The 11,410-nt window shown below is 46.0% G+C and overlaps 4 protein-coding genes across 4 annotated transcripts; 3 read left to right on the forward strand and 1 right to left on the reverse strand.

Moving 5' to 3' along the window:
* Positions 1-657: 657 nt before the first annotated feature.
* On the forward strand, positions 658-2,514 carry GL218_02058 (uncharacterized protein; the record flags this gene model as incomplete). Its single annotated transcript, XM_033578547.1, has 3 exons — positions 658-1,482; positions 1,587-2,424; positions 2,480-2,514. The coding sequence occupies 3 exons, from the start codon at positions 658-660 to the stop codon at positions 2,512-2,514; spliced, it is 1,698 nt and encodes a 565-aa protein (XP_033438368.1).
* Positions 2,515-2,725: 211 nt separating this feature from the next.
* Positions 2,726-4,197, reverse strand: GL218_02059 (Folic acid synthesis protein fol1; the record flags this gene model as incomplete). The annotated part of the gene is made up of 2 exons (XM_033578548.1): positions 2,726-3,901; positions 3,955-4,197. 2 exons carry the CDS (start codon positions 4,195-4,197, stop codon positions 2,726-2,728), a joined length of 1,419 nt encoding a protein of 472 aa, XP_033438367.1.
* A 988-nt stretch (positions 4,198-5,185) lies between these two features.
* Positions 5,186-6,428, forward strand: GL218_02060 (putative nitronate monooxygenase; the record flags this gene model as incomplete). Its single annotated transcript, XM_033578549.1, has 3 exons — positions 5,186-5,198; positions 5,266-5,527; positions 5,597-6,428. 3 exons carry the CDS (start codon positions 5,186-5,188, stop codon positions 6,426-6,428), a joined length of 1,107 nt encoding a protein of 368 aa, XP_033439454.1.
* A 3,531-nt stretch (positions 6,429-9,959) lies between these two features.
* On the forward strand, positions 9,960-10,935 carry GL218_02061 (Rhamnolipids biosynthesis 3-oxoacyl-[acyl-carrier-protein] reductase; the record flags this gene model as incomplete). Its single annotated transcript, XM_033578550.1, has 2 exons — positions 9,960-10,647; positions 10,733-10,935. The coding sequence occupies 2 exons, from the start codon at positions 9,960-9,962 to the stop codon at positions 10,933-10,935; spliced, it is 891 nt and encodes a 296-aa protein (XP_033439455.1).
* Between the last annotated feature and the right edge of the window lie 475 nt (positions 10,936-11,410).

The following is an 11,410-nucleotide window of genomic DNA, read 5'->3' on the forward strand; positions in this document are numbered from 1 at the left end:
ATGGTCAGCAAATAACAGATGGTTTCGAGGATCCTTTGTAGCCTGTACTGAATAACAAAGCCCTGAACCTCGACTAGATAAGACCAGTGATCAGTGAATCAAGTCTTGTGAGGAGGCAAACAAAAATAAGCTCTCATAAGTCCACATCGCCGACACTCCCGGAAGCCCATTGGCCAAGCCGTACTGGTCCGGACCACAGAAGCCGGGGCCACATCCGGAGGTGGTCCTAGTGCGGCTCGGCGCTCCGCTCCGGGTACCTCACAAGCCGGCTCCAGGGTCCGGACTTAGTGACAACTTCACAGCCGCAGGCAGCTTCCTCGCAAGCCGCATCCCGAGAATTTATTCATTGGGCAGATTTTTCAGGCCAAACCAAGCATTGTAAAAATTCGCAACTCATGCCTACTGCTTCTTTTTTTTTGTTTCCACATTTTGGAACTACACAAACCCATTCACTTCGTTGCCTTCACCTGCCCCTCGCCTCTTTCCTCTTGGTCATTACAACCAAGCTCTCTAGGCGATGAGTCCACACTCTTTTTAAATTCCCTTCCTCGTCACTTTGATTTCGTGTTGGCATCTTCTGCTTTTGTCGATGCCTTGACTTGATTCCCATGTCCGCTCATTTAATTATTGCCCGAGGAACCTTCGCATAAATACACCATGGGTAACTGTCTCTCCACCTGCGGCGGCCGCCGTAAGCTCGCGCTACCGGACTTCGAAATGATGCCACTCCCGTACAGCAACGAGGGAGAAAGTCAACAACCCCATCCACATTCTCCTAACTTGAGTATATTCCCTATTGGCATTGCCTTGACTACGGATGAAGTCGTCGCAGCCCCGGCCCCTGTTCTTATTGAGACAGCTTCTGACCAAGCTCCCGGTGTCAACGAGACAACCTCTGACCAAGCGCCTAGTGGTAGCAATCATCCCATCGATGAAGATTCACACTCACTTGCAGACTCGCTTAAAGATGTTACCATCAGCGACATCCAGGTTGAGACCGCTAGATCAGTTAACTATAGTCGCCCAGGAGCACACCGACTTGTGGCTAGTACATCAGCGTACAATATCAGGGATATCAGAGAGACCAGCTGTGGAAACATTTCCCCTCCTCGCCTACGCCCGTCGGCTACTATGAGCAATCTGAACAAACCGCTTCCGAAGTATCCCGATGATGATCCTGTAGCCGCTTACACCGATCGACAAAACATGGACGTCGAGAAGGCCTGGAAAATCATGTGGCCTGAAAAGGCGTTCCTAATTGATTCTAGACGGGAGCGCAATGTGACACGACCACGAATTCTTCGAGGGTCCGTAGAGAGCACGTCCTCGAACGACGTGAAGAACGATCCGCCCATCGAGGGTGGCAGCAGCAATATAGAACCGACGGAAAATATTGATGACGTCGGCGACACTGGCGCGACTCAAGAGGTCAGTGAAGATTGCGAGAATCCGAAGGAACTCGTCCGCGTACTTCGTCAGAAAGTAAGTGCCTTTTCTCTCAAAAATAATCCCTTACCACCTAGCCCCAGAGAATACGATAACACCAAACTGTTGATGAAAGAGTACTTATTAACGACTGTTCAAAGATTTTGCAACTCGACGATATGATGTTGAAAATCAACAAGGGAGAGGTTTCAGTAAAGTCCATTTCTGACCTTGTCACTGGTGATGCCAATGACCCCGATGTTCCGGCCACCCCGTCTCCTATCAGCCGTTCCAACAACCCTGCTAGTGCTGTCATTAGCACTCCTGATACTATTGAACCAAGCACTCGAGAGGCTGAGATGGATATGAGCCCCTCGGATTTCGTTGGTAGCCCTCATCGTACGGGTTTACCACGTCGTCGTCGTCCCGTTGGCATCATTGGGCCATCGACACCAACAAGATCTGATCAGCCCACTGAGCTACACTATGAAGCCCACAGCCGTGGCGATCTGGACGCCGAGACTGAGTACCCATTCATAGTATCCGAAGCGGGAGCGTCTCAAACCGTCGTACGTGATACACTGCCCCAAGTCCCGTCTGGTGACGAGGAGCCCGATCACTCCCTCTACGCGGTGGCACTAGAGGATGTCACGAAGAACTACCATGAGGCCAAATCGGTCATCCTCGCCAAGGTGCGCAGGTTCGCCACAAGCGAACGTACAATTGCCAAGGTTGTCGAGACTATCCTAGCCATGACAGACGACGTCATCGACGCATGCGTCAACGACGAAGACAGCCTCGAGATAGTCCAGATGCTGGTGACAGGATCTTGCCAGGGATCTGAGCTTGTTTCAAGTGGTAAGATAACTCCGAATTTCCAGAACAATCTTGATATGGAGGCCGAAGCAACAAAGGAGCGCAAAGCGATAGCTCTTCTGGAGAAGTGGGCGGCCGAGGCTAAGGCTAAGGAGGAGGCCAAGGAGGGGGCCAAGGAAAAGGGTAAAGGGAAGGAGAAGGCTAAGTGAAAGGTTCAGTTGCTATCGTGAGGGTTTAGAGTGTTTCGGACAGGGGATCGAACACCCTAAGTAATCGGAAGATGTTTTAGTCCGTCGTCTACAGGACACTCGATTGTTAAGTAATACGTTGATTTTGCATGAACAGGGACTCGCATATGGAATGCTTGAGTATGGAAAAAGGGGTCGAAAAAGGTGGAAAAAAAAGGGAAAGGGTTATTGAACGAATGAATTCATGGAGATTAGTTGTGATCATTTCGTGCTTAGAACATCTCGTAATTGCAAACCTAGTATCGCCAAATGGCATCTGCCATCTTAACTACCTGACCCATCTCAACGACATCGTGGACACGTACTATATCAGCACCGCCCTGAACAGCCGTGGCGACGGTTGCTGCCGTACCGAATACTCGATCCATCGGCTTTGGCACGCCGGTAACCTTACCAATGAAGCTCTTACGGCTAGATCCTACGAGCCATGGCAGGCCTTCTAATCCGGGCCAATTTCGTAGCTCTTCGAAATGACGTAGGAGGTGTAGGTTCTGCTCGCCTACCTTGGCAAATCCCAGTCCTGGGTCAAGGATGATGCGCCACCGACGGATACCCGCTGCTTCGGCTGCTGCTATCCGCTCAAGTAACTCTTTAGCAATCGTTGGGATAAGCCCATGAGGGTAGTCGTTCAGTTTGCTCATTGTACTAGGGTCTCCTCTCATGTGCATCAAGCAAACCGTCTTGCCCGAGTGGGCCATCGTTGAGAACATATCCGAGTCCAAAAGACCCGCTGACACGTCGTTGATTATATCTGCGCCAGCCTTGACGGCTGCTTGGGCAACTGATGCTCGATATGTATCTACGCTAATGGCGACATCGCGTGTCTCGGGGAGACTACGAATGAGCTTGATAACAGGTATGACACGGTCCTCCTCTTCTTGAGCACTGACCTCGAGCTTCCCCGGCGCCGTAGACTGGCCCCCAATGTCAAAAATAGTGGCACCTCCCCGAACGTAGGTCATAATTGTGTCTCTAAGCGAATCAGGGGTATGAATTCCCCCGTCTGAAAATGAATCGGGCGTAATGTTGAGAATGGCCATTATTTGTGTTTTCCGAGTTGGCTTGAGAGCATTCAACGGCTTTACCGAGGGGCATATTGGGGTCAAAGTAGACAGAGGCTCCGGAGATGGAGATAGCTCATTGAGATAGTCTTGTATGAACTTCCAGGGTTTGGAGGAGTCTATAGACTTCTGCGGTATAAGTTCGGCGAGAGGCCGTAGAACAAATTCGCGCTCTTGGATGCCAATATGAGGAATTTTAAGTCTCTCATGGTCGACTATTTCATCTTCATAAAGTAAGATGTCCAAGTCGATGTTGCGAGGTCCCTTATCTATGAGTTTCCGTCGCCCCATAGATTTCTCAATATCCTGCAATTGGTCTAACAAAGATAGAGGCTTTAGATTCGTCTCTACCTGAGGAAGATTATTTAGTCTAATATTCTTGAAGAATAGGAACCAAGACGTACTTCGCAAGCTCCATTCACAAACCTATCCTGATCTAAAACGTACATCGGTTCGGTCTCCCAGAGGCTACTGGTCCTTTTTACTTTGATGTCTCTTGAATCCATTTCCTTACATGCTTGCTCGATCATGGATATGCGGTCGCCAACATTGCTGCCCAGAGCAATGTAAGCTTTCCGCTTTCCGCGGCGCCGTTCTGCGCAACTGCATGATTTACTAGATGGACTGGTTGAGAATTGGCGATCCATTATTTTTCTTTTAGGGATGATCCGATTTTGAGAATAAATAAAAACTAGATTGGTATGAGATGGCAACACTCGAGCATACCGATATGTGTAGTTCCATGCTGATGAGAGAATATTCATTAAAACTTAGAACGAATTGTTGACCCGCAAACTAAATGCCATATGCCATAAGCAACTTTTCGAACTACACCTGAATCGAGAATCGAAGGGAGCTGACCGGAAAATTCCAAGTTCCACAAGGACCCTTAAGGTATTAGTCTTTCCGAAGGAATATTACGTCCAATTTTTTTTTAATAGGTACATACGTACCTCCTAGCGGTATGTACATACTGTATTCCCTTATCTTATCTTCCATGTAGGGTTGATATGCATAAAGTACTTAGGTACATACATATGTGAGTCCAACATATGTACTTAACTACCTAGGTACCTATGTTGTGCTACGTAAACTTGCATCTGATGTAAGGATTGTTTATTTGTTTGTTTGAAATTTTTAGAAGTGGGATGGGTGTATAGAAGTGACTCCATCGTCAATATATTTAACATACTTCATGATTCAAAGATGCATTCCCAAGCCCATGTGGGCTTGGTTATATTGATATATGTATGTACCTAATTAATAGTCACGCTAATTAAAAAAGAAGCCTCGGTTCGGGTAAGTCCCGGATTGGACTAGGCTCCGAAGGCTTAACATTCAATATGCATTGCCTCGGCTTCCCCAGCTTTAATCTTTGGGGAGATTGTGTACTAAATCCTGGATATACCCCGATTTTCACATTTCCATCTGTTCTTATTACTATTCCCATTGCCGCGCTTGTTGCCGATACCGAGACTTTCTTCCTCTCAACATTCGCATCTCTAGCATCTATCTTATTCCTTCTAACTACTTAATCTACCCCAGATTTCTTGATATAACTAGAACAAGCTAAAGAAGCCTCTTCACCATCTTATCGTATTCTACAGTTTTATATTAACACCCAAAACAGTCAAGATGGCATCACCACGTATGTCATAAGCCAACAAATCTACAACAATTCATGAGTAAAGTACTAACAAAATGTGATCCTACAGAGAGAATCCGAACTCCTGTTACCGATCTATTCAAGATCAACCATCCTATTTTTCTCGCCGGAATGAACGTCGCAGCCGGTCCCAAGCTCGCTGCTGCTGTCACAAATGCCGGCGGTCTTGGTGTCATTGGAGGCATGTCCTATAGCCCGGACATGTTGAAGGAGCAAATTGACGAGTTAAAATCGTATCTTCATGACAAGAATGCGCCATTCGGCATCGATCTGCTACTTCCACAGGTTGGCGGCAAGGCCCGCAAAACAAAGTAAGCTTCAATGATCCCAAAGTATTCGCTTGTACTCGATGGCAGCAGCTAACCGAGATTGAAATGTAGCTACGATTACACGAAAGGCAAGCTCGACCAATTAATCGACGTCGTTATCGAATCGGGAGCCAAACTCTTCGTCTCCGCTGTTGGTGTACCACCCAAGGCCGTCGTCGATAAGCTACACAAGCATGGTATCTACTACATGAACATGGTCGGCCACCCCAAGCATGTCCAAAAGGCGCTAGACATCGGCTGCGACATGATCTGTGCGCAGGGTGGTGAGGGTGGTGGCCACACTGGAGATGTTCCGACCACTGTCCTGATTCCAGCGTGTGTGCAGATTTGCAAGGGAAAAAAGAGCGTGGTATCCGGCCAACAGGTTCCAGTCATCGCCGCCGGTGGTATCCATAACGGTCAGATGTTAGCCGCCGCGCTGATGATGGGCGCGAGCGCCGTCTGGGTTGGTACCCGTTTCATCTTAGTTGACGAAGCTGGAGCACCCGAGTCGCATAAGGAGTCGGTACGAACTGCCGGATTTGACGACACAATCCGAACCCTCATCTTCACTGGACGGCCTTTACGGGTGCGAAAGAACCCATACATCGAGAACTGGGAGACCGAGCGCCAAGCCGAGATCAAGGAGTTGACTGCTAAGGGTATCCTCCCCTATGAGCATGACTTGGAGAAGGTGGCGAACGGCACGGCTGAGGGTTCAGGCAAGGAGAGCGAAAGCGAAGAAGATGTAGATGACTTGATGGACCAGTTCCGGCCTTACTTGATGGGCAAGTGTGCCGCGCTGGTGAACGAGCAGAAGAGCGCAAAGGCCGTTGTGGATGAATTCATTGATGATGCCACAGCGATGCTAAGCCAGGGCGCCAAGATGGTGGCGAAGTTGTAAGGGGAACGGACCTATTAGGGGGAATCCTGAAATATTAAATACCTTTGTATATATATCCACAAGCACCATGTTTGAAGGTCAGTATTAGCGCAATGCGGTCCCCATTGAGGGCTTAGGTAGTATACCTATTTAGGTGCGATAGTTGTATCATTTTATGTATAGCAATGCATACAAAATTACTTTCAAACTCTAAGATATAATATAATAGCTCAGAGACATCAAAGGCCCGGGAATTTCTTTTCCAAGGCCGCTATAAACTTTCCTTTGGCATAACTAGCCGAAGAAAACTGGTAGGGCATCAGTATAGTTATGCTACTCCTACTAGCCCACGCCCTTATATTTCATTGCCTCCACGAGACGAATAGTCAACACCCCTATTCCAACGCCTATCATAATAAGCCCTTTTAAGAAAAATAGCTTTCTGATCAAGATATGGTCTGTTAGGCCGTCCAAGACCAAGGCGTCCACATTAAGCGAGGTCCCTTGAAAGCTAAAGAGCCGGCTTAAACGGATAGGTTGCATGAACTATACAGCACTTATACCAATATACCTCTGCTCTGCTGCATAGTCCTTTTCTGGGACGTCGAGACCGCCACAGGTCTCACGGCATAAAGCTTGTTTTGGACGGACTAGAGGTTCCGTGCTCTGTGTTTTCCTTATGGCATCGTTTTGAGCCACGCGCGCAACGAACTTATTGAAATCACACGTTTCCTTGTCTAATTTGTGATATTCGCTTCTCTTTTCTCTGGGAGGGTTATTTCCGGAATCATTATTAGAACGGCTGCAGAATATTGAGCGGTAGAAGCTATAGACGATGGGCAGACAAGCGCAGATGATATACAAGAAAAGCTCCAGAGTCGCCCATAGCCAGGCAAGTGTCAAAGTATCTAGAAGGGAACTATTAGTCTGCTTACACGAATGTCAGGCCATCGGCTGTCTCAGTCTTTCTATCAACTTACACGTAGCATTGTCGGGGTTCATAGTACCGGTATAGACAACACGTAAAATACCAAAGGCAACAGATCTAAATAGGTTAGCAAGATTAATTCAAGAAATATACAACAATAAATAGAATCTGCCCAATACATACGATATAGCTAGGAGAAATAGAAAGGATATCCAAAGTTTACGTCGAAGAGGCATCCGCAGCATCCATACTCTCCTCTGGACCAAGCCTATGATAACTACATCTATGAGTATGTTGATAGTGCCCATAGCCACATAGAAGGCCACAGCGTTTATTGACTTATGAGGCATATTGGTATTCCACTGTGCCTTTACTGGGATATTAATGAAGATAAGGCCGATCGTGTACGTGAAGCAAGCTTCTGCGACGAGGATTGACATGATGCGCGTAAACAGAAAGAATTGCGTATCGACCTCAAATATGCGTTTATAAAATAGCAAAACCGAGATCTTGGAGAACGCAACGCTGACCGTGTAGAGAACCTCGCCCGCGAGGCCCGCCTATTACTATCAGTTTTCGTTTATTAATAAGGGAGTAAGACAATTAATATAGGGGGGCCAAACTCACCTTTGCACATGTATTCAGCTGCGAAATCGTATACTCGTCGACGCGACAGCTTGCCAAGGCACAGAGAAGACCGGAAATATACGCCCCAACACCCGTGACGAACGCAGCCAAGATGGCCCAATCGTCCCACCAAAGAATTCTCTTCCGGCGATGATGAACGAAACGCAGAATTATGCACACGGCTGCCAGCAGCATAAAAGGTCCCGGAATGATATTTATGGCTAGGAACTCGCGGCTATTTTCTTTCGGTTGGAAATACATGACTTATAGGCACGATTTAAATAAATGTTCCTTTAGAAAAATATAGTAAAGGGTAATAGGGTGAGATGAAATATCTAAGGAATAGAGCCTAAGAATGGTGTTTAAGAGCTCAACATATCAATAGGTTTTTCAAATATCTCGCAATTAAAAGGAAGTATATTTAAATAAATACTTCTACTTTCCTTAACTAACACAAGCTACCCTGCACTTCAGTTCCCTTTAACACTGCATATTATACACTACCTACACAGGACATCTATGCACTTGGTTAGGCCACACATCCGGGTAGCACCTTTATCTCCGATAACCCTTCAACATCTGCAAGGACATCGACGAGGCTTAGCCTACGCCCGACATACACGCCACTTACACCCTTCGGTTCGACCCGCGCAATTGTGTCTGTAAGAAGGGCAGCGCGCTTTACCACGGCTCTCGCGGTAATTCATCCGAGCTTACGGTGTCGGGCTCGGCACTCGAAACTTCAGGCTGTCTGTCACTTGCAGCAGATTCCCCCCACATTTCTCTCCCCCCCCGGTGCGACAAGCATGTCTGGCATGCTAGGTGCCGAAGGCGGAAACCATGTCCACAAACTCACACTTATGAGCAGTCTGTCGTCGCAATGGTGATTGAAGCAGGGAATAAGAATGCGATTAGCGCTGATAAATACCTACGTTTAAAATCATCTCGGTCCTGAAACGACACGTCCGTGTACACCTTGGAGGTCAAGAGGGCGTACGTATGTTCAATCGAACAGTTAGTAAATGGGTAGGTAGATTGCTATTTGACAACTATATATATGTAGACACAAAATGTTAGAAATGTTCACAAGTATATCGCGATTGTTGTAAGGTGGCGTTGATAGTGATGCAGTAGGTTAAGGAGAAGCTGGGTTATCTGTGTATCTCGGTGCGTCATGCTGTTTTATATATATTTTATCTAGTTGAGGCTTTGGAGCATATTCTATTATTGTATTCGTGCAACTAACTATCTTTTATGTAACCCCTCTTATCAAGCATCATACTTTTAATCACAAATCGGTATCTTTTCCCTAGCTACTATGTTGTGTGTTGCCACTTCTATAGAAAGAGGGGTTGCTTTTTCAATTAGAATTAACAAGATTACGCTATACTAGAAATATACCGAAGTAATAAAATACTTATTTCGTTATTTGACATCGCATTTATTCTTTAACAAGCTGTGGTAAAGTGTTTTGTTAAATGTAAATGCGTAGTTCCCCTACACTTTAAGAGATGGATCTTATAAGATTCAAAAAGTCAATGATGTTTAAAAATGACACTAGCATAACTTCCCGGTATCATTTGACAACAACGCATCGAATTGAAGAAAGTACGCAGTATAATAGATATGATGATACAATTGTAATTACTTATTTTAAATAATTTTTTCAATAAAAGAATTATAATAGGCGTCATTAGAGCTTAGATGCACCCTTGTGCTTCGATCAGATCCCTGCTACACGTGGGTTCCAGGTACAGTTACGTCACCACTCATCGCGATATAAGAGGCACACCTCTTACTATGAACTTTCAAAGCAGTATTGTCTTGACTTCACAGTGACGGGCAGACTTAATAATCCCCAAACCAATCCTTCTCAAAACGAACTATATTACCCCTCAAGCCTATATTTTAAAAGATTACCACCTCATCCATCCACCAGACCTTTCTAGATCTACGCATTAACACTTATACATCATCATCGCGGCCCACCTCTCACCATGGCCGACACCCACCAATTCGACGTAAACAAGCTCTTCGGAGTCCAAGACTACGTCGCAGTAATCACGGGCGGCGGGTCCGGCATAGGATTAATGGCCGCGCAGGCACTTGCCGCCAACGGCGCCAAAGTCTACATCACCGGCCGGCGGAAGGAAGTTCTCGAGAACGCGGCGAAGAGCCACCAGCCGGCCAAGAGCAGCGGGCAAATCATCCCGATCGGGCCATGCGATGTAACTAGCAAGGACGACCTAGAGAAGCTCGTTGCAGATCTGAGCAAGCGCGAGAAGTACATCAACCTCCTGGTGTGCAACGCCGGCATCTCGGGCCCGAAGGCTGAGCCGAAGGACGCCGATGCCGAAGATCTCAAGGCTAGGCTTTGGAATAATGAGGATCCTAGCGATTGGCGCGATAACTATAATACTAATGTTACGGCGGTGTACTTTACGACGGTAGCCTTCCTTCCGCTGCTACAGCAAGGCATCCGTCCGAAAGGCCCCCTTGAGCCTTACGCCCCATCTGTCATTACCATATCTTCTATGTCGGGTATCATGCGGCATGCTCAGGGTCACTTCAGCTATAACACAGCCAAGGGAGCTACCGTACATCTGACGAAACTTATGAGCGCAGAGTTCCAAAAGGCTGAAATCAGAGTCAACTCCATTGCGCCGGGATATTTCCCTACCGAGAGTGAGTTATTACCGAGCGTATATCTCTTACCCTTTCTCCTACTAGGTTGGGATCGATGACGATCAAGCTAACAAGTTTGCTATAGTGACCGCTAAGAGTAGTGATGATAAACAGAAGAGCTATGTATCACCAGAGAAGATCCAAGATAAAGGCCACGTCCCGCTGATGAGAGCCGGACGTGAGGAAGAAATGGGCATGACGATACTCTACCTCGCGAAGAACCAATATGTGAACGGAGAGATCATCGCAGTAGACGGTGGAGTTCTAAATGTTATAGCAGGACGGTAAAGAGCCTACTCGTCTATTAATGCTACCTCACAATGTCTCTTATGTATTAAATCTAAAATCATGGAATGGCGCACCGGTATTGGATCATATCAATAATGAAGAGATTTGGGTATCGGTACCATATTAGGTTAGATAAAAGTAAAAGTTCAATAAACAAGTAATTATCTTAACTATTAACATATTATTATACGGCCCTATAGGTAGCAGGTACACCTGCCAAGGCAATAAGCCTTAGCAGAATAAACCTATATTAATTTAACCTATTTTAAATAACTTTAATAGGTAAATCTTTCTTTATACATTATTTTACCTTAAAGGTAACAATAGGTTATAATTTTTAAAAACGTTTTTTTTTAATATATATTAATTGTTTTTTATTAAATATTAATAATTTATATTTTTTAAAATTTTTTTTTTGCCAATATTTCTTTTTATTTTTTTCTCCTTTTCCTTTCTCCCCGTTCCTCTTCTCCTC

This window comes from Daldinia childiae (assembly GCF_008694065.1).
Source record: "Daldinia childiae strain JS-1345 chromosome Unknown Scaffold2, whole genome shotgun sequence".
Taxonomy (NCBI): domain Eukaryota; kingdom Fungi; phylum Ascomycota; class Sordariomycetes; order Xylariales; family Hypoxylaceae; genus Daldinia; species Daldinia childiae.